We start from the raw sequence: 21,073 nt of genomic DNA, 5'->3' as shown, positions 1-21,073 counted from the left end.
TCTCCTACGAGGAAACACAAAATCCAGGGCTTAGGCTGTAGAAGTAAGGACGGATAGGCTGGTGCAAAGGCAGTTCGTAATTTACCCATGCTGCTATTTCTTTATTAGGAGTGTGGTGTTTTTGTTACATTTTGAATGGTCGTCTCCAAATGTAATTTTTTTCTGATAGGCTGTGTTATTTTATTGTGTCAGTTGGCAGAAAATGAGTTTTGTTTTTTTTTTTTTTTTTCAAAATGTATATATGACATTGTAACAGAAAAGCCTGGATTAGGATATTAGAATCTATTCAGTCAGTTTCAGGAAGCATGCGCTGCGTTTAGGTGTGATCAATACTTGAACCATCAACAGGCCTAGCCATTTGAGACAGGGAAAACTTTTAGGGTCCTTCACAAAATCAAAATTAAAACAATTATGTTCTTACGTATAGGTGAATTAAAGGCAAGGAAAACAATTGTGATGTCACCTCTTGTACATGAGTCTGCAGAAAGCCTCTCTACCCCTGTGGCCAGTGCTCTTCCCTCCACGTCCTGTATTAATAGGGATTTTTCAAGACTTTCATCTCCTTTCCAATCATGTAGCATTACTCGGTCTGAAAGGTCCATTGACAGGCAGTTCAGTGCATAGGACTTCACAGTAAGTAATTATGAAGGGTGGTCAGGGACCCTGCTGGGTGATGGGGACACACAGCTGGGCTCCAGACCATTACTCTGCTTCAACCATGGCAGCTTCTGTTTTATCAATTTTAGATTCTGAGCTTTTACCAAGCTTTCCTTTCAAACAAGTGTTTTGCCACTACACGTATAGTATTTGGAAAGTATAGGCAATCAATTGTGATGATAATAGGTTATTTTATGTGGTCAATATCTCTGTCCCTAATCACACTTGTTCCAGGCCTTCCAGAGAGTCTACAGGCCATGCTAAATATTGGTCTTTGAAGAAGATCCCAGGGAAATTGTATTACATTTTAGGAGCTTCCAAGCTAGGATGCTGTCCATATTACTTTTTTTTTTTTTTTTTTTTTTACTGTCTGCCTTGAAACCACGATAGAAATGTCTTGGGACTCTCCTCTCTTCTCTATAAGAACAACTTCAAATGAAATGCCAGTTTGGTCAGAGAACTCCTCTAGATACCCAATCAACTGAGAAGGAGATTTTTTCAAACTTTTTATATGAGTAAGAATTCCAAAAAATGGCTATGATCTCAATTTGTTAAAACTAATCTCTCCTAGAAGTGAATGCCCTCCAGGTCCTGCAGTCTAAGGTCAGGTCTTGCAATTGGCTGTTCTTCTTCAATCTGGAACAATTCCACTGTCTTTCTTTGTCTTTCATGACATTGACTTTTTTTTAGGAACACAGTCACTTTTTTTTTTTCATTAATAGAACGATCTTCCTTTGGGGTTTTTCTGGTATTCCTCATAATTAGTTTCAGGTTCTACATTCTTGGCTATAATCCTACATAAGTGATGTTGTATATTTCCTAGGTTGTCATTCCTCAAGACATACGAGGTCCATGTGCCCTTCATTGGTGCCATGAATTTTGATCACCTGGTCAACGTTTTGTCCAACTTCTCCACTGTGTATTTGCATACTGTATATATTGCATTTTTTCCCCTGTGATAACTGATAAGCAAACTGTGGGAAGAAAGGCTGTGCAAACATCCTGCTCTTCGTAGAAATCCCCCCGCCCCCAGTTTTAGCATCCATTGATGATTCTTATCTGAACCAATCTTTATTATTATGCTACAGAATGATGTTTTTCAACCCTAGCCACCATGTTATACTTGTCATTGATATTTTGGATGGTAGTTCCATAATCTGATTAAATGTTCCAAATGTTCCTTTACTCTGCTTGAAAAGTCAGCCAAATAACATTCTGAGGATCACATTCTCTTTGATTTTTGCCTGGGAAAGTTTTGGAATGACCTTTGGCTAAAAACATTAAGATTCTCATCTGTTCCCAATTCCTGTCTTAGGCTGTTGACTTGCAGACCTGGTCTTGTTCCATCACTATCCACTCTGCCCACATCTTTGATGTGAACACTCTAATTTATTTGAGGGGGGGCAAAAGAAGGGGGAAACAGACAAGCGCCTCTCTGCCCACAAATATGCCAGCTTATTAATTCCTACTTCTCTGCCCTCATCCCTCTCTGCTCCAGGGATAGGAAGTCCTGCCCTTCACTTATCTAATCCTACCCATCCTTTGCCATAGGCAGGAAAATACAGCCTTGAAGGGCCCAGAAATGTGAAAGTCTTAAAGGCCTTGGGAAACATTGAAATGTTCCTACAGGGTGTAGAGCCTCCAGGAGGTTCTCCAACAAGACCGGATGAGAAGGCATCTCTTTATCTCATGCACAAAAGCCGTAGTATATCTTGGGAACCTTCTAGGACTTCTCTTGACTTGTGGTTGAGGATTATCTCCTGAACCATTTGGGCTCCCACAGAATGGTGAATATGGGTTTTAGGCCTTGCGAGACCATGGATCTGGTGGAAATGGTAACTAGGAGGAGTGTGGTTCACAATTCACCCGCCCCCAGATAAAATGGATTCTGAACCCTCTGAAAAGGGGGTGTTTTGGACTTCAGCAGGAGATGCTACTGTGACTGTCACAATTATAGAAAATTCTAGAACAAAGACCACATAGTCCTAGACAGAGCTTCAAGGCTATGGCAAGTTTAGGAAAGCCCCAAGTCCAGTTAGTGGGGCTGGTGGTGACAGCCACTAAGAGCCACAGAGAAAGGTTCAAGTACAGGGTTGGAGAAGCAAACACTGAGGGGTGTCTTTTTCCACTGTGAAGAACTCAACTGCCTTTGGGACAGCCATATGGTAAATTTATTCACAGGCAAGGAGGCAAAGACCAGGGACCTAGACCCACCAGGTTGGGGAAATTAGGTCTAGGAATGTGGAAACAACCCCAGGAGTTGGTTTTCTAAGGAATGCGGGAATGGAGTGTAAATCCTAAAGCATATCAGAAAATAGATCAGTCACCAGTGAAAGGACAGAGAAGATGCCTGCAGCATTGGCTGAAGTCCACATCAAGCTGGAGACCCCAGCACACCTCAAGCAAGGCTTCTGGCCAGCAGACCTATGCATACCAACAGCATCCGAGGCCAAAGGGTGAGGGATTAGAACAACCATGGGCGCCTGGACCCAAGGCCAGCCTCTGCTGTGCCCTCAACGTTGCTCTCCCAAACTGCACCTGGTTGCGTGTCAGTACCCACCCCCCCAGCCACTGGTCAGTTACTCCCCTAAGCCTCTGCCACACTCCTCAAGTTCTACCCAGCCGGGCATTCTTCTCTCCTCGCCACTGGCCTGGCTTCCTCTTTTATCATGGTATCCTCAGGCTTGTGTGTGCTGCTCAGTAACTGTTTGTGAAGTGAATTAAGAAATTAGGGACGCCTGGGTGGCTCAGCGGTTGAGCATCTGCCTTCAGCTCAGGACGTCATCCTGTGGTCCCAGCATCAAGTCCCACATCGGGCACCCTGCATGGAGCCTGCTTCTCTCTCTGCCTGTGTCTCTGCCTGTGTGTGTGTGTGTGTGTGTGTGTGTGTGTGTGTATGTGTCTCTCATGAATAAATAAATAAAATCTTTTTTTAAAAAAAGAAGTTAACAAGTGACAATATGTCTCTGGTGACCTGAGATACCAAGTAGGAAAATGGTATACCCAGGGAGCAATATGGTGGGCCATGGCAGCTGGGTGCTTCACAGTGGGAAGAAGAGACCCCTCTGTCTCTACTCCTCCAACCCTGGACTTAAAAGCCTTTCTCTCTGGCTCTTAGTGGCTGTTATCACCAGCCCCACTCACCAGACCTTTGGCTATCATGACCTCACTCCTTCCACCCACACCTAGGGGAGGACTGATCCCAGACCAGCCAGAGAGAAGGGAACTTATAGTCCAACTTGGGAGGTCAGCCTATCCAAAGAAAGAAGTTTCTAGAATGCCTTTCTTCAAAGATTTTATTTAATTTTTCATGAGAGACAGAGAGAGAGAGAGAGAGAGGCAGAGATATAGGCAGAGGGAGACGCAGGCTCCCTTTGGGGAGCCCAATGCGGGACTCGATTCCAGGATCCCAGGATCATGCCCTGAGCCAAAGGCAGACGCTCAACCACTGAGCCACCCAGGCGTCCCACCTTATTTTTTTTAATGTTAGTCTGGTTTTATGTATAAAAACAATGCTTAAAAACATCATAAAATAAAAGTGTGTTTAAATCACAAAGTGAAACAGACTTTCTATCCCCAATTCCTGAAAGTCACTGTCAGTAATAGTTTGGTGTGGGTGTGTCTTTTGTGGTCTCCAAAATGGTCTCATCCATACATGCCACCTCTTCATCCACTTGCTCTGTTACTTAAGAGTATGTCATGAACATGACCTTTTCCTCTCTTAGTACCTTACTTCATGCCTTTGGAGACTTCGCTGCTGCCCTTGTCGGTGTCTCAGGCATCCTTCGTATGAAGGAAAGTGGAGACTAACTAGCTCCCTTTGGATGGTCATCCTGGTAGCTTCTGATGTTGTATCACTTCAAACAGAGCTTCAGTGACTGTTCTTACATGGATGTCTCTGCACCCTCATATGGATATCTCTGTACAATAAATTCTAAGAACAGAGATCCCTGGGATATAGAATTTTCACATTTTGCATTTTTAAAATACCTTCAACCTTAAATAAGAAAAAAATAAGAGTAATACACTCATACCTTTTTTTTTCCAGATTCTTTACCTATTATTATCACTTCACCTCCATTTCTTTATCATTTGCCTGCTCCCCCTCCAAAAAATAAACTTTTATTTTCCTAAATTCTTGAAAGAAATGTTGGATACCTTATGGCTCCATGTCCCCATATACTTCACTGTGTACTTCTGCATTTCCTGAGAGCAGGAACATCCTCTAACATAACTATAGTATAGCTGTCAACTTCAGTCATTTGATATGGATAAAATGCCTCTCTGTATTCTAATTTTGTTAACTGACCCCAAAATGTCCTTTTAAGTACCTTTTCCACCTAGTACAGCATCCAGTCTCAGATCAGATGTTGCATTTTGTTGTCATGCTTATTTAGTCCTTTTTAACCTGGAGTATTTTCACAGCCTTCTTTTGTTTTTATGATATTGATATTTTTAAATACCATCTTTTTAAAAAACATAACTAAAACCTTCCTCATTTTCAGTTTGATTAGACCCGGGTTACGCATTATACATTACATAACTGATGGTGTGCCCTTGTCAGAGTATCACATCTGGAGGCACATGATGTTCATCTGCCCCTCGTGGTGATGTTAAGAATTGCATATTTAAAGTTTTGGTAGAAAAAGTTTATTTCCCAAAACATTTTGCCCATTTAACTCCTGCCGCGGTTTGTGGAGTCCTCCCATGTCCCCCATTCCCTCCCTCACACTGAGTCCCATCAGTCTTCCTAACTTTTTCCTGGCCTGTACACTCACTCTGCTTGTTAAGGCTTTGTTTTTACAAACAAAGCAATACATGGTTTTTTTCCCTCCCTATTTCACTTTGAAATACACTTTAATATTCTTATCTCTCAGCAAATGTTCCCCAAACATCAAAAGTGCAGTACACTCACATGGTCTTTTGTATCCCAAAACTCGCTTGGCCTTGGACAGTGGAAACAGTGCAGGTGGGATGGGACCGACCCCTGGCTGAGAGTCAGGGGCTCCACGCTCTGTGAAAGTAAAACAGAAGCCAGTCCTCCACAAATGGGGACACCCTCCTCCATTTCTCTTTCCTTCCTCTTTCTTGTTCCTGCTATAAGGAAAAGGCAGCGCAGGATTTGGCATGGGAGGACCCAGATTTAAGCTCCCTCTCCACCTTGGATCAAGGGTGGCCCCAGGCTGCCCTCCTCTCCTCACCAGCTCCCAGTGCTTGTAAAATGAGCTTCAGAATACCTGCTCCACATACCTGATGGGTAAGGTACACAGGGAGGAGCTGGCCTCCCTGATGGTCTTTGGGGCTGGTCCTGCCCTCCCTGGCCACCCCTCACCCCCACCAGAGGCAGATGTGTGCCTCACAGAACAGGACTCATGCCTGGAGGCAAGCAGAGCAGCCTCGCTGCACATCTCACACTCTGCTAGCATCAGCCAGCAGCTCCTCATACGCCCCTCTGAGATAATTAAGCATTATTATCCCTATTGGCAGGTGGAGACAGTAAGACAGAGTGGTTAAGTGACTTGGTTATAACTGCTGGGATTGTTTGAGAGAGAAGCTGTGCCAAGAAGGGAGTGTGGTTCAGAAGGCCAGAAGAGCTTAAGCTATTTAATGTGACTGATTATTTTAAAATAGCTGTTGGAGGGTGGAGACAGGAAGAGAGACTAGAAGTGTGGCTAGTGGACATTGGTAAGGCACCCCAAATTACACTGTGCTTAAGGAATATACCCAGTATATCTATTAAAAGGGGTTGCCATGGACAGTCTGTTAGATGTTTACATCATGTGAAGAGGAGGGAAAGAATCAAAGGCAGTCGTCAACTCATCGAGGGCGATAGAATAGACCCCGCAGGCTTCGCACATGGCTGGACAGAGGTCTCTGAGAAGTCCCTGCAGAGATCAGCCTCAGTCTACAGACCACAGAGAATCGGCAGCCCCAGCCACGCTGCACCCCAGGGAGGTGCAGCCCTGCCCCAGGAAGCTTGAGGGTCCTCATGCATGGTGCATCGGGCAGGAATGCAATGCAAGAAGAGCGCGGAGCCTGAGCTCATGGGGGAGGCACAGGGGCAAAGGTGGGATGGCCATCACAGGTTATTGACAGAGACAGGAGCCCCGGGGACAGAGGGACAAGTAGGAAAGCCCTGGGGTCAGTCCTCTTAGAGTGGACAGCAGTGAAGCAGTGTGGGTGTGAGTGGGGCTCCGAGAAAAAGCACAGCACTTGCCTCTTTCAGAGGAGCAGTGGATACATAGTGGACATGGCACAGGAAGCAAAAGGTCGATGGCAGGGTGACTGCCTCACCCCTTCCTCAGCCTGCCCCTCCTCCGTTCCCTGATCCTCCCCACAACCTTGTCCACCAAAGGACCCAGAGGTTCACGGACCCCCCTCCACCTCGGGAATGGGCAGTTCTTTTCAGCGGTAGGCATGATGGATTCATTCTTGCTTCACCAGGTCCTTGATGAGGACTGGCTCCCTCCCTGCGTCACCAGCAGTCCACCATCTGGGAAGGCCAAGGGCAGAGAATCTGCAGCCCACTGGGCCACTAAATCCAACCACTCACTCCAGGGGCCTGCTTTTCAGGAGCGTTGAGAGCAAGACCCAGGCTTCTGGGACTGCACCAGGAGAGACCAGGCCCATCCTGTCCCTGAGCCCATTAGCGCTTCAGGATCCCCAGGACAGTGCCCTCTTCAGGGCAGCAGTGGTATGGTTCCCTGGCCCGGCCCAGAGAAGGGAGCAAGACACAGCCTCTTGGCAAGTGAATAAAGGCAGCCAGTGAATTCTTTGGCCCCTGTCTCTCCCCCTTTCTTTTTAATTATAAACTCAGTAAGTGCTGTGTGACAAAAATAATAATAATAATGCCTGTCCCCATCTCAGCCATCAGGGGCTATTTCGAGGGTGAGTAGTAAAAGACAGCTGTTTGCCTTGCTGCTAGAGTACAGAGAGACAGCGTCTGTTTGGTTGAACGGGATTTTTTTTTCCAGCTGGGAAACGTCACCAAGTGGCCTTTCTGTTCTTCACACATGAAACACACACTATCATCCGCATATTTTTAGTTAATTTATGTCCAAATAGGCCTTTCTCTAGCTGCTGGAAAATTATGTTTGGGCTGCAATTACCTTTCGCAGCATCTCACAGAAGGTTTTCAGTGCTCGCAAAGCTCAGGGGAGAGGTAGCAAGGACCCCACTGACTGTAAATCTCTCCATTTGTAGTTATTCAAATCACATATTTTATTACGAGGACAAAATACATTGTGTCATTCATTTTGGAGAAGCAACTAATGCTTCAAGAAAAGCTTTGAAAAACATTCTATTTAGAAACAATTTTGTCTGCAGCCAACGCAGTGTGTCTTTCTAGGTTGTCTTTTCTCCCAGCCCTTTTTCTCTGTTATTTGTGTCATTTGCATGACAAATAAGACCATCCTCTCCAAAAGCTCACCTGTTCCTGCAGCCTGTTTCCCACCTAAAGTTCTAATTCTCTGTATGTTGCATCATAATCCTTAGCATGGTAATAAATTACAGTGTCACCATCAAGATTGTGGCTTCTGGAAAGAAATAAGCAGCAGGGCCAGATGAACTCTCTCAGAAGATGGAGAGACTGTTTTCATGCAAATTCCTGGCATCCTGGGGAACTAGGAACAGCCTCTTTATTATATAGACTCGATTGCAATTCCGCAGCCAGAAGCCATTTCCACTGGCTGTTAGAAGCTGGTAACACTCAAGAAAGATAACCTTTTAGGCAGAACCTGCTTTTCCTTCCTGGCTGATACGGGTCTTATCTGGAAAAATCACTTTGCTGATTAGGTTGGGCGAAATGGGTCAGTGTACTTTCAGAGCGCTTTTGAATAGAGACGTTCGTTCTAATATACTTTCTTAATTTAATGGTTAGAGCCACGTTAGACTTCTCGGTCCAGGGCAGTGGACAGTGACTAGGGAACGGGAGGAGGGCGTGTCCCATGCACGCACCCTGACCGCAGGGCCATCTGTGTCTGAGCTGTCCACAGAGGGCTGCACAGAGCCCCTCTCAGGGGCAGACGCCTCACCTAGGCTGACCAGATGCACGGTCAGGACGGCCACTGCTCCACAGGGAGTGTCCGAAGGCCACTCCAGAGGGACACTTTCTGTGCAATGGAAACTTCAATTCACCCCACACTTGCCTTCGCCCATAGCTATACTTGGTGGAAACTTTGGTGAAACCAGCTTGCTGCCTTTTTCCCATCATTTTGAGATCTTTTGAGGTTTAGCGTAATGTTGGCAAATACATGCCCTATATATAGCCATTCATTCCCTCACCCGTGGCAGACATCGCTCATCAGTCACGGCCCTCTTCCTTGCTGAGCCCAGATGAAGTCTCGGAATCCTTCTCAACCCAGCCATTAACAATGCCCAGAGTTGGTATTCAAGATAAGACCTCACTCAATCCATGATTTATGCTTGGCGGGTCTATGCCAGTGGTTCTTCAAGTGTGGGAACCACACTGGGAATTTGTTAGAAATGTACATTCTCAAACCCTATCCCCAGAACTGGTAAATTCGAAAGTCTGGATTAGGGTTCTGTGATGTGTATTTTAACAAGACTTCCAGGAGATTCTTATGTACACTCAAATTTAAGAACCACTGTTCCAGGCTGGTGGCTGCATTCTAATGACTGCACATTAGCATCACCTGAAGCATGTTAAAATGTTAAAACCTACCAGCGCTTAGGCTCCACCACAACCAGAGATTCTATATAAATTAGGATACGTGTTGGCATTTAAAGAAACGAAGGAAAGAAGGAAGGAAGGAAGGAAGGAAGGAAGGAAGGAAGGAAGGAAGGAAGGAAGGAAGGAAGGAAGGAAGGAAGGTGGGAAAGCCTTTTCCAGAGTGATTCCAATGAACAGCCAGGTTGGAGAACCACCAGCCTAGGTTTTCTGGGTATGCCAAGAATGAGGGTATTGATGCTGCCTTCAGCTCTTGCCGTACACAGCTAAGATGCAACTGCCTAGGCCTAGAGTGGCCAAGCTGGGTCTTTGGCCACTCTGGTACAATGAGGATAGATTCTTCCTTGGGCATATCATGCCTCTCCAGCAAGTAGGAGTAGCGACAGTGGCTCCAGCATGGTCATCAGAGCTGCCTTCTGACTGTTGTCCTCATTACCACACCAGTGGAAGGGCCATGGTGCTGCCTCTTGATGTCCTCTCCACGCAGCGCTCACATTGCTAAAGGAAGGGCAGTTCTTTCAAGGTGTACACTGGCCTGGGTCTGATCAACAGCACCAAGGAAATGTCAACAGAGGGGGCCGAGGTTTACCTGGCGGGCTTCCATCTAAATGGTACAGGTACTCTCACTCCCAAATCCCACTGCCCCCTAGCGGCAGCCCGGGGCAGCTCTGCCACCTGGGAATTCAGCAGCAGTATTTTTAAGCTAGGGCCTAATAAATATTTATATCCTCAGTGTATTAGTTTTCTGTGACTGCTGTTACAAAGTATCACAAACTGCGTAGCTTCAAACAACAGGGATTTATTCTCTCTGTGTTCTGGAAGATAGAAGTCTAAAACCAAGGTGCTGGCTGGATCAAGCTTCCTCCCCCCTCCCAAGGCTCTAGAGAACAATCTCTTCCATGACTTTCTCTTAGTTTCCGGCTATTGCTGTCAATCCTTGGCATTCCTTGGCTTGCAGGTACATCATTCCAATTTCTGCCTCCATCTTCATATGTTATTCCCTCCTGTCCGTCTCTGTGTCTTCACATGGCTTTCTTTGGATACCAGTCATTGGATGTTGGGTATGATCTCCCCATCCAGTATGATCTCATCTTACTTGGTTACATTTTGAAGCACTCAATTTCCAAATAAGGTCACATTCACTGGTACAGAAGGTTAGAACTTGAACATATGTCTTTTGAGGGGGGACGGGATACAATCCAACATACACAACTCAATAAATCTCTTTTAATGGTAACAAAAATACATTGAGCGGTTTACACATACAACATGTTGAATCTTCACAACAATTCCAATATGTTTTATATGTTGTAAACCTCTTGGAGAGTTGTTTATTGTGAAATTCAGAGATATTACATGATGCTCTTGGTCATAAACCTATAGCTTCCAGACTTCAAGGGGATTCCTCATGCAGCATGATCCCAATATTTGATGAACAAGTCTTTTATCACCATACTCAGTATTCATGAGTGTCTGGATTCCTGCTATATCCCCACTGAGACTTCATCTCACACAAGATGGCAGAGAAAAGTACTGTAGCAATGCCTCTCGCCCACAGAAGTGTTACTTTTATGGGCATCACTAGGATAAGTAATCAGCAAGGGGAATCGGTGTGATGCTCAGACTTTGGCCTGTAAAACTCCACAATTGACTGGGTTTTAGGACCAAAACTATGAGCTGTGCCTGTTTAATCCCACTGTGACAGGAGAGTGAGCTGGCTGGTGGCACTGGGGCTATCCCTTGATCCTCGAGAATGGAGCTGAGGCTCATCACTGACTGCCTCATCTCCGCGGGGATGCTGGGCAGCATGGGTGCTTTAAACAACAGGAATTTATTCTCTCTCTGTTCTGGAAGCTAGAAGTCTAAAACCAAGGTGCTTGTTGCAGTCTGGCTTTGGCTGAGGTACTAAAGTATCTCTACACTAAGACCCGCCACCTGTTGGTCACAGCTGCTGGCAGGTTGACCCTGAAGATGGCTGGGTTAGAATTAATCCACGGCCAAATATCTGCTCTTATTTTGTCAAAGTACACACACATACACACACACATACACACACACACACACACACACACACGTTTTCTAGTTTATCTTATGCCAGAGGTAAGGCATGATTATTCTGAAGCAGTGAATTTCAAACTTTTGAAGAATATCTCAGCAGCACAACAGTGCAAAGCTTTACAGGGAAGGTCAGTGTATGAAGTCCTGTGGGGAGCCTAGGGCCCTGATGGTGGTGAGATGCTCCTCCCTCCTCTGACCTTCTCCCTCCTGCACACCCAGCAGTGAGCCATGGCAGCTCTGGGGAAACTGGATCCCTGCAGGATGCAGACTGCTTTCAAGTCCCTGGGGATAGCAGTCACCTGGCATCTTGAAGAAACACTGTGCTGGGGGACAGTGCTCCCTTGAAACCTGGTGTCAGCCTCCCTCTGCCCATGTGGATGCAGATTCCTTCCCAGTGAGCCTCGTCTGTTCCTCAACCCCCTGAGAATTCTTCCCTCATGTTCTTTCTCATCCAACAGGGCAAACCACTCCTCCTCTGTGCTCCTTCCTCCTTCCTGCTTTGGTGGGAGCCAGTGACTTCTAGAGCATGTTGCAATCAAATGAATGCTTTGGCCTTGGGCCTTCTGGTCCAGACTTCCCTTCCAGTCGGAGGACTGTCCTCACTAGCAAACCTCTGTCTGCTGTAACACCATTCCATTAACTTTTCTTCCGTTCTCCCTCCACGGGGCTGGTCACTATATTCTAAATTAATAGCTTTCCTTTCACTCATCCAAAGACAAGCTAAGTAATGATCACCGTAGTTACCTCTGAGCATCAGAAGGTAATGCTGATGACGTGATGCTTGAAAAGCTGGGAGGAATAGTTGAAAATTGTCAGGAAGGACAGCACCCATCCTTGTGCTCCTTTTGCTTTCCCTTCCTTTTGTTCGCCTCAGAGGTCAGCATCTCCTGCTCTCTTGGCTGAGTGGGAGAGCTGGTGTGACAAGCTGTCACCTGTCTGTCCAGGGCGGCTCTTCTGGAAGGCTCTGCTCCCTGCTGGCATTGGAGGGGGGGGGTGGCCGTGACAGGCCAAACTCAGTGTTCAGTGAGGCCCAGCAGCACAAGGTGGCGGGAGGGCTGAGGCGCTTTGCCAGCAGGCCCAGCTCCGCCACTTTACATGCAAGAGGGAGCAACTCAACAGCTGTCACCGGCAGCCCCTGGGGTCTGCTCCAGACTTGGCAGAGAGGACACCTTCAGACTCCCAAACCACCTCTTTGAAATTCAGAAGAGCCACTTCATGTCCCCTCCCCCTCTCTGACACAACCATACACACACAAGATAAGCCCGAACTCGCTTCTCCACAGACCTACACGGCCAAGCTTTCTCTCTGTCTCACACTCTGCTCTCACACATATTGATAAGTACTCACAGAGCCCCATTCTCTCTCTCTCTCTCTCTCTCTCTCTCTCTCTGTCACACACACACACACACACACACACACACACAGGGAGAGTCACATTTCTTCTCTGTCTCACACACACACATACACACAGAGTCACATTCTCTCTCCCATTTACACACACACACATATATATACACAGTCACATTCTCTCTCTCTCTCTCTCTCTCTCTCTCTCTCTCTTTCTCATACACACACACACAGACATACTCACATTCATTAAACTCCTGCTCTCTCCTGCCTCACTTAGCCCAGGTATTGTGAGAGTTCAGAAACCCCTCCCTTGGGGCCCAGGTGTGGTGTCCACCTCAGTGGTGGACACTGGCATCCAAGTGTTTAATGACTCCTGGTTCACTGGCTGAATTTTCCACCTCTCTTCCCAGCCATGGGCACCTTGTAGATAAAACCAGTGAGCTCATTCCTGTTCTGGAGGAGGATGAAAACAAAGCACCCCGGTGCGGCAGAGGTCCAGGCCTGTCCTCCAGGCATTTGTCACGTTGCTGGTATTTGAGCTGAAGATGTCTCCTGCCACGACGGCCTGCCATCATCCTCGGGGAAATCAGGACTGGCTTCTTTGCAGGAAGCTGGATGTGCACCTGGGGAGATTCGGGCCCGGCAGGGCAGCCGTTCCTCCTCCCAGGCTCTGGTCAGGAAACCAGATAGAAATGCACTTTGTTGCTTGCTCCTTTTTCTGTCACTTGCACTCAGATTAACAACTTACACATTTTAAAGGTATTTTTGCCAAAGTCCAACATGCATCTCTGGTGATTGGAACAGATCGTGAGAGCGGTCAGCATAAAAATAGCCTCCTTCGGCGGAGGCATGAGGCAGATGCGGATGGGAGGGGGGAGCCTCATGTATTGTGCAGTCAGAGACCAGGCAGAGGGAAAGGCTGGGGAGGGAGAGCCCGCTACTTGGCAGGAAGATGTGAAAATGAGGATCATGTTTGTTCTAGAGATTGATGAGCTGTGGAGGGCAGTGTTGGCCAGTGCCCCCACTTCACTCCGAGGAGCGGAGTGGCATCGGTTCCCTGCAGAGTGTGCCCTGCACTCCGCCCCCGCCCCCCCATTTCCCTTAGGGACTGCCAAGCTGCAGCCACGTTGGGCTCCCCCTTCCAGGTAGTTATCATCCCTACTCTTACCCCAGCGCCTATGCATGTTCTTCCCTGCCTTGACTTCCCTTCTCCCTCCCCTTTGCCTGGTTAACTTTTGCTTGTCCCCTGGGACTAAACATATGGTGAAGTAACAGTTCCCACGGGTGCAGCATGTCAGGCCCTGTCGCAAGCACTGTGTGGATAGTAACCCACACCATCCACAATCAGACTACATTGTGTGTGATCATTACCCCCATTTTGCTAATGAGAAAGATTGGCACAGAGAGGTTAGGTAACTTGCCCTAGGTCACAAGGGTTGAAAGGGGCAGTACTGGAATCTGGACCCAACCAAAGGCTCTAGGTGCTCTTAACTCCACAGGACGCTGGCCCTCTGGCTACTGCCAGCCACCTTGCCCACCCACTACCTATGTTAGGGAGTCTCCTGGTTGTCACAATGCCCTGTGTCCCCCTGGGCTGCACACTTCTCACTTTCCATCCTGCTAACAACACATTTCAAGTGTCTGTTGTCTGTCTGCCTCCCCATTCCCTATGCAGCCAGAGGGCAGGGACCATGGCTGGCTCATCTCTGGGATACCTGCATCTCAAAAAGGGCTTAGCACAAAGTGATACCCATTGCCTAATGTTGACGGGGCAGATGAATGAATGGATGGCTATCAATCCCTTAGGTACACAAAACAGCCCATGGTGTGGCAGACAAGCTGAAGGCCAAGCAGAGATCCAAGCTGGAAACATCCAGCGTGGGGTTGGAGGGCAAGAAGAGATGCAGGCAGGGATCCCTGGGTGGCGCAGCGGTTTAGCGCCTGCCTTTGGCCCAGGGCGCGATCCTGGAGACCCGGGATCGAATCCCACGTCGGGCTCCCGGTGCATGGAGTCTGCTTCTCCCTCTGTCTGTGTCTCTGCCTCTCTCTCTCTCTTTGTGTGACTATCATAAATAAATTAAAAAAAAAAAAAAAGAAGAGAAGCAGGCATAAAAGTAGAAAGTGGGGATCCCTGGGTGGTGCAGCGGTTTAGGCCTGCCTTTGGCCCAGGGCGCGATCCTGGAGACCCGGGATCGAATCCCACGTCGGGCTCCTGGTGCATGGAGCCTGCTTCTCCCTCTGCCTATGTCTCTGCCTCTCTCTCTCTCTCTCTCTCTCTGTGTGTGACTATCATAAATAAATAAAAATTTAAAAAAAATCTTTAAAAAAAATAAATAAATAAAAATAAAAGTAGAAAGTGTATCTCCAGCCTTTAAAGATCAACCAACACTGAGAGGCAGGGAAGGTAGCCAGTGTCCGCAGAAACCTGAGCACCCTTCACCCCAGGGCAGCCCAGGGCTGTCCCCAAGCTGCAGGATGAGGAACACTCTCCACTGCCCCTGCATACAGATAGAACATGATGAGGAAACTGGGGCAGAGGGCAGCACAGTGTGATCCTGTAGAAGGAGGCCCCCAGGAAGTACTGCCTACCACTTGCCTGTTTTTGCATTTGTTTTGCTTCCTCCTGACTCAATGCTGTGAGCGTTACAGTGCTGCAGAACGAAGACTGCCATAACTCACATCTCACGGCTCACATGGCCAATCTTGTGTAGTACGGAATTGCATGTTGGCTTGCGCATACATTTCCACTCCCTCTCCTACCCACCCCTGCAATGGCCACATGAGGATCAGTGTGCGGGGAACTGGGGACCAACGAAGCTTCAGTACAGCCGTCGCCTCACGGGTGGTGTGCCCACATTCAGTGTGAGAGCAGCACGGCCCACAAGGATCCTCCTTGAGCCCCTGTATGCAGGTGCATAAAGGCAGCGCGGACTACCCTGGCTGTCCTGATTCATGAGACAGGAGGGTAGGGGAGCGGAAAGGATGTGCATGCAGAGTTCATTTTCTCCTGCCTTCAACTAGAAACCTGACAGTTGGGCTGACCGGCTTCTCTGTCTTCCAGGGAGGAAAGATCCCCGTGAGATGGACAGCTCCAGAGGCCATTGCCTACCGCAAGTTCACGTCTGCCAGCGATGTCTGGAGCTACGGGATTGTCATGTGGGAAGTCATGTCGTTTGGAGAGAGACCCTACTGGGATATGTCCAACCAAGATGTGAGTGTCAGTGGTACCTGGTTGCCACAAACCCCCATCCAGGGGTTCCCACGGGCAGTGGCATGCCAGATCTTCCTATCTGGTTTCAGCTCAGGGCCTTACAATCTGAACGTGGGGTGTCCGGGCATGGAGTGAGTGTGGGGGCGGTGCAAGGACCCCCTTGGCACCAATGTTGGAGCCAACCGAGGAGTCCAGGCATGGAGATATGGCAATCCCAATGCCCCCAAAGGCCCATATAGGTGCCAGGGCCAATCCAGGAGCCCCGGGGCTAGTTCTGAATGGCTGTGGACGATGAACTAGAGAAGGATAGAGCAGAGATTCGGCCCTGCTTCAAAGCGCCCAGCCTGCGTGTTGTCCCTGTGTACACATCAGTGGGGAGCAATGCTGTCTGTTCTGACAGATGCGCTGCCGGGGGCCATGGGCTGCCATGAGCCAGTTGCAGTTTCTCTGTGGCTCACACCTCTTCTTAAAGAGAAGAATGGGAAAGGGCCCTTCTTTCCTGAGAGTCTACTCTTTGGGGGCCTTTGTCACCTATCAGTGAAGGAGGAGCTGAGCAGGCTCCCCAAAGCCAGTCAGGTTCAGATGACCCGCGGGAGTGGGACCCTATCCGAGTGGAGGGCACCACCCCTCCAGGCTGCCTCCAAGGACAGCAAGGGGCGAGCAAGGGAGAAGAAGGATCATCTGAGATGCTTTAAACAGAGGTGTTCCGGTTGGGACCCTTTGTTTCATAACTGCTAAATGGTGAGGAAGACTTTTGAGGATGATGTGCTTTGTTAAGGCCCCAGTCGAAAGTCACATATGGATTTCCACACTGCCTTTGATCCTGCGCTCTTCCCCCGGACCATTCCGCTTTTGTATTTTTAATATCTCCTCTCCCTCTGGAGCTGAGAGGATTGCAAAGCCTGCATTCCTGTTCCACTTACTCTTCCCATCTCCTTGGGGGCAGTTACTACATTTTCCAACCTAGCAGCAGGAAGAGGCAGGGCTATCCCCAGTCCAGATCTGCTCTGCTGGGCAACTAGCTACACCATATACATCTCCATGCTTGGGTGGCTCTGGGGCACTGTTAACTTGAGAAATCTGGCCTCACCAAGCCTTCTGTCCAGCCAGAGAATTAGAACCGTGTCAGGTGCTCAGAAGAATGAGAAAGGTGGCGGTCTGAGGGCTCAGGAAACATTTCCCGATGGGACTGTGGGGAGGGGCTGGGTCCTGCTGTAGGGGTGCACCCTGCTCCCATGGGTGCAGTGGCATCAACCCAGGGCAGGTGAAATGGCTGCATCGTTAACCAGGCCCCAGGGCCATGGGTCCCCTCTCATCTATGATTATCCACGCCTCACCTGTACCCCTGTAGCATGTCAAAGCAGTAAATGTCAGAATTGATGTCGAGGCTGCGTTCATGAAATCAACTGCACCCCAGCTGCATCCATCCCGTCAGCTTGAGGAGTAATAAATGTGATTCAGAAACATGGAGGCCCTTCCCTGAGACTTTAATCCTATTAAGAACAATTCAGCACACATAGAATGGATTATGAAACTGTCTGACAGGCAAGATTTGACATTCAAGATATTCTCAGCAAATGAGTTCACCTATGCTGAAAACAAATGGAGCTTCTGGTATTAGACTTCCAGAACTCCCAAATCATTCGCTCAGCAAACACTGGTCACTGCTAAGCACTGCAAGTGTCGGTCGTGCTCTGGGGCGGTCACGGTCCTGCGGCGCATACACCGGGCCGTGGGGACATTTGGTAGGGGCAGGAGGGGAAAGCGTCCCAGGTATCGGATGCTTGAGCTGGGTCTCAAAGGGAAGAGGAACATGTGCCAAGTAGCAATTTATTCCAGTTGTGCTGTATTCTCCCCCCACACACAAAACCCCTAAGCATGGCCCCGAGCGTAGTCCTGCTCTGGGTGGAAGGTGGGCATCTGGGGGCACGAGGCCCACTTGGAGATGGCCCGGCTGAGGGAGAGCCAGGCGGACCTGCATCTGCCCGGCTGCAGCCCCACTCGGCGGAAACCACGGAGGTGGTGGCAGTGAAGGATTCTACAGATGACAATTGAAAGGCTTTAAGAAAGGGAATTGCAGAGGCAAGTCGGAGTGCTGGTAATTGGGCTTCCGGAGCCCAGGAAGGTCTTTGAACATGTACAGAGAGTTTGTCAGCCAGAGAGAGAACTTGGAAGTTCTGCTGCTTGGATGTGATTGACAGAGATAATGAGAGTGGCAGTGTCTGTGGAGAGGAGCTGCGGTTTTACTGAAACATCAGAGCTCAACTTAACCCCCTCTGCCCTGGTTCCTCCACTGCTCTGAGCTTCTCCACTTCACTCTCCTCTGTGGAAGGGGGAGCGGGGGCCCTCGGACTCACTGATGGGAAAGACGTGTCCGGGGGCAGCCGCTAGCCCACTGAGGACAGGAGGGCCAGGGCAGGGGGCCCCTGCTCATCTCCCAAGAAGCTCCAGTCCCTTCCTAGGAGGCACTGGGGTCAGACTACCTGCCTCTGACCCCATCCAGTTCTTTCCCCCTAACCCTACTCCCCCACCCCTGCCTTGTCCAGGTACAGGGAAACAAAGGCAGTCCCTCACCACTCCCTGGCCTGGCCCCTTAGGGTCCAGGGCATTGGCTTGTGCTGACCTTCAGAGGCCCGGAGAGTTGCTGCAGACCATTCCAAGTGAGCTAGCAGGCTGCTCTGCTCGGGTGACGGTTGCCTCAACTGGCTCTTGCTTCTTTATGGAAATACCATCTACTCTCATTCTAATCTCCAGTGTTTTCAACATCCGTGTATCTCATCCTGTTACAAAACAAGGAAAGCGGCCCAGGACTCACTCCCATTCTCAGGTCTGCTCAGAACACCCTATGCCCCCAACCTTGGGCTGTATCTTTCCATACAGTTCAAACGTGGTCACTGGTGTTTACAGCCATCAGGTGGCCAGATGTAAGGTGCTTCTCCATATCTCCTCCCTGTTTTCCATACCTGCTAGCAAAGCAGATGTGACAGAGAATAATTCCAAAACCCCATTAGAGGACCATAATTATTTTTCTGAAATAAAAATGTTTTGATTAAAAGTTATATACTCAGAAAATTTGGAAAGCGCCCAGATCCTTAAAAAGAATAAAATTATTCAAAGGCACAGCACTTCAATGAAAGACTTGAGCAGATAAATCAATTAATGACCTAGGTAATGTTTTTCTTTAGGGTGGCAGGTAAAGGCTTTTTTTTTTTTTCAATGTACAAGAGGCATCAATGCTTCCAGAATATCAACCCAAGTAGTAACAGCAAAATTATCTAGAAGACATAGCAAATGGCATAAAGTCCCATTTTGTAAACATGAATGGCTATCCTCTATTCTGGAAGGTGAAAAATAAAGATCTGGAATCAATTAACCCTCTACTATGTGCTTGGTGCCTCTCAAACACAATCCTCCTAGACCTCCAAGTGACCAGCTTCAGAATAGTAACCCCCTTTGCAGAGACATCTACTGTAGTAGATGTGGCAGGGATGACAGCCTCCATCTGATGAAGAGTTTCCTTCTATTATTCATGTGTGTGATGTTCAACATCCCCTCGTTGTGTCATGTAATCTTTTTAATAACCCCATCTGTGCAATTTTCAGAAGTCAAGTGGCTCTCCCACGGTTCTGGAGCTAAATAAGAAGTGAAACTAGGACTTGAACCCAGGCCTCCAGTGTCTTTGCCCCTAGCCAGCACAGTGTGTGGGTCTCGCTCCTGTCTGACCTGCAGGGAGGAGGGATCAGTGGTTGTGATGGCCTCCTAAAAAGAAAGTCAGTATACCAACAAACGAAAGAAATACAAAAACAAGTGCCAGAAGAGTCTTCAACATTTCCAACAAAGTGGCATGCAGAGGAGACAAGGGAAATGTAGTTAAGTTGCATTTGATCCGAAGCTCACAGACAGAGGATTCAGTGCATGCGTGGGTCCTCCAGGCTCTTGGTACCCTGCCAAGTACCTGGGTCAGCTGGTCACATCATGGAGCTGTGCCACCTGCAGAAGGGCCCTGACTCCAGTGCTCTTACCTGTCATAAGCAGATCCGAGAAAAACTTGTCTGTGGGGATAAGTACTATTTTGGGCTCTGGCATCAGATAATTTGAGCAGAGATGCCAGCAGTTTAGAGGAACATGAGCTGCCCCACATTGGAAGACTTTGGGAGTTCCTAGCCCCATCGGAAATTGAGTACAGACACTAGCCCCTCCTGCCGGCCCTACCTAGTTTGTCCTTAAGAAACCCAAAGAGTCATTCAATGGATAATCCCACTTGTCTCCACAGTGACTGGGGACTCTGTGACAGGGCCCCTCAGTCTGGCTGCCCAGAAGGAGCTGGGAAAGGGTGCCAATTTCTGAGCCAGGCTGATGGGAAGGATGCCCGGCCACTCTTCCTCATGTATTACTTGGTTTAGTTCCATACCCCTGTTTGCTGCCATGAAGACACCAAACAGCTCCACAGGCAGTTCTCCAGGCTGAGATTACAATAGCAGCCCCACAGACAGTTTGGAAAGGGGCTTCCAGGTATTCTGAACTTAAAATTAGATACCCCTGAGACTTATTCTCAACTCTACCATTTCCCAGCTGTGGATTCTCTGGCAGGTTACTTGACTGTGTGCCTCTGCTTCCTCCTGGGGAAAACGGGCTGTAATGCCCTCCTAAGAGGATAGCCGGTAATCTGATTGACTAAAGTTTGGCAGAGGTAAAAATCTGTTGGTGGTGCAACATATTCAAAAGTGAATGCTCACAGTCGACCAGTTTGTATATTGTGCTAATATTGGTATGGTCTGTATGCTCGTTTGTTTTTCCACCACCTAGAATGGAGAGAATAATATGCCTTGATTATCTCTAATGACTTCAGGTCATATTATCTCATACCCCACTTCATGTCCTATATATTGGGCATAGAATGTATGAAAAATATAAAATGATTGAAACTATCTACTTTCTGACTGTCTGCAAGGTCAAAAAAAAAAAAAAAGAATAATCAGTTGAAATAAATCTGACATTTTTTTTTAATCTGACATTTTTTAAAGTAGAGGCAAAAACACCCGAAAATCCCTGAACTCCAAATTATTTCCTTTGTTGTGTAAGGTGCTTGAGCTGTTTATTTTAATATA

The 21,073-nt window shown here is 48.0% G+C and overlaps 1 protein-coding gene across 5 annotated transcripts in view; it reads left to right on the top strand.

Moving 5' to 3' along the window:
* EPHB1 (EPH receptor B1) overlaps positions 1–21,073 on the top strand; it is a 474,340-nt gene that overhangs the window by 445,009 nt on the left and 8,258 nt on the right. For all 5 annotated transcript variants that reach the window (XM_077865055.1, XM_077865054.1, XM_077865053.1 and 2 more), the window contains one exon: positions 15,816–15,965. In XM_077865055.1, the coding sequence (XP_077721181.1) occupies positions 15,816–15,965 (150 nt within the window). The remainder of the gene's footprint in view (positions 1–15,815; positions 15,966–21,073) is intronic.

This window comes from Canis aureus, chromosome 22 (assembly GCF_053574225.1).
Source record: "Canis aureus isolate CA01 chromosome 22, VMU_Caureus_v.1.0, whole genome shotgun sequence".
In the NCBI taxonomy this organism is placed as follows: Eukaryota; Metazoa; Chordata; class Mammalia; order Carnivora; family Canidae; genus Canis; species Canis aureus.
This window is presented reverse-complemented; position numbering and strand designations above follow the sequence as displayed.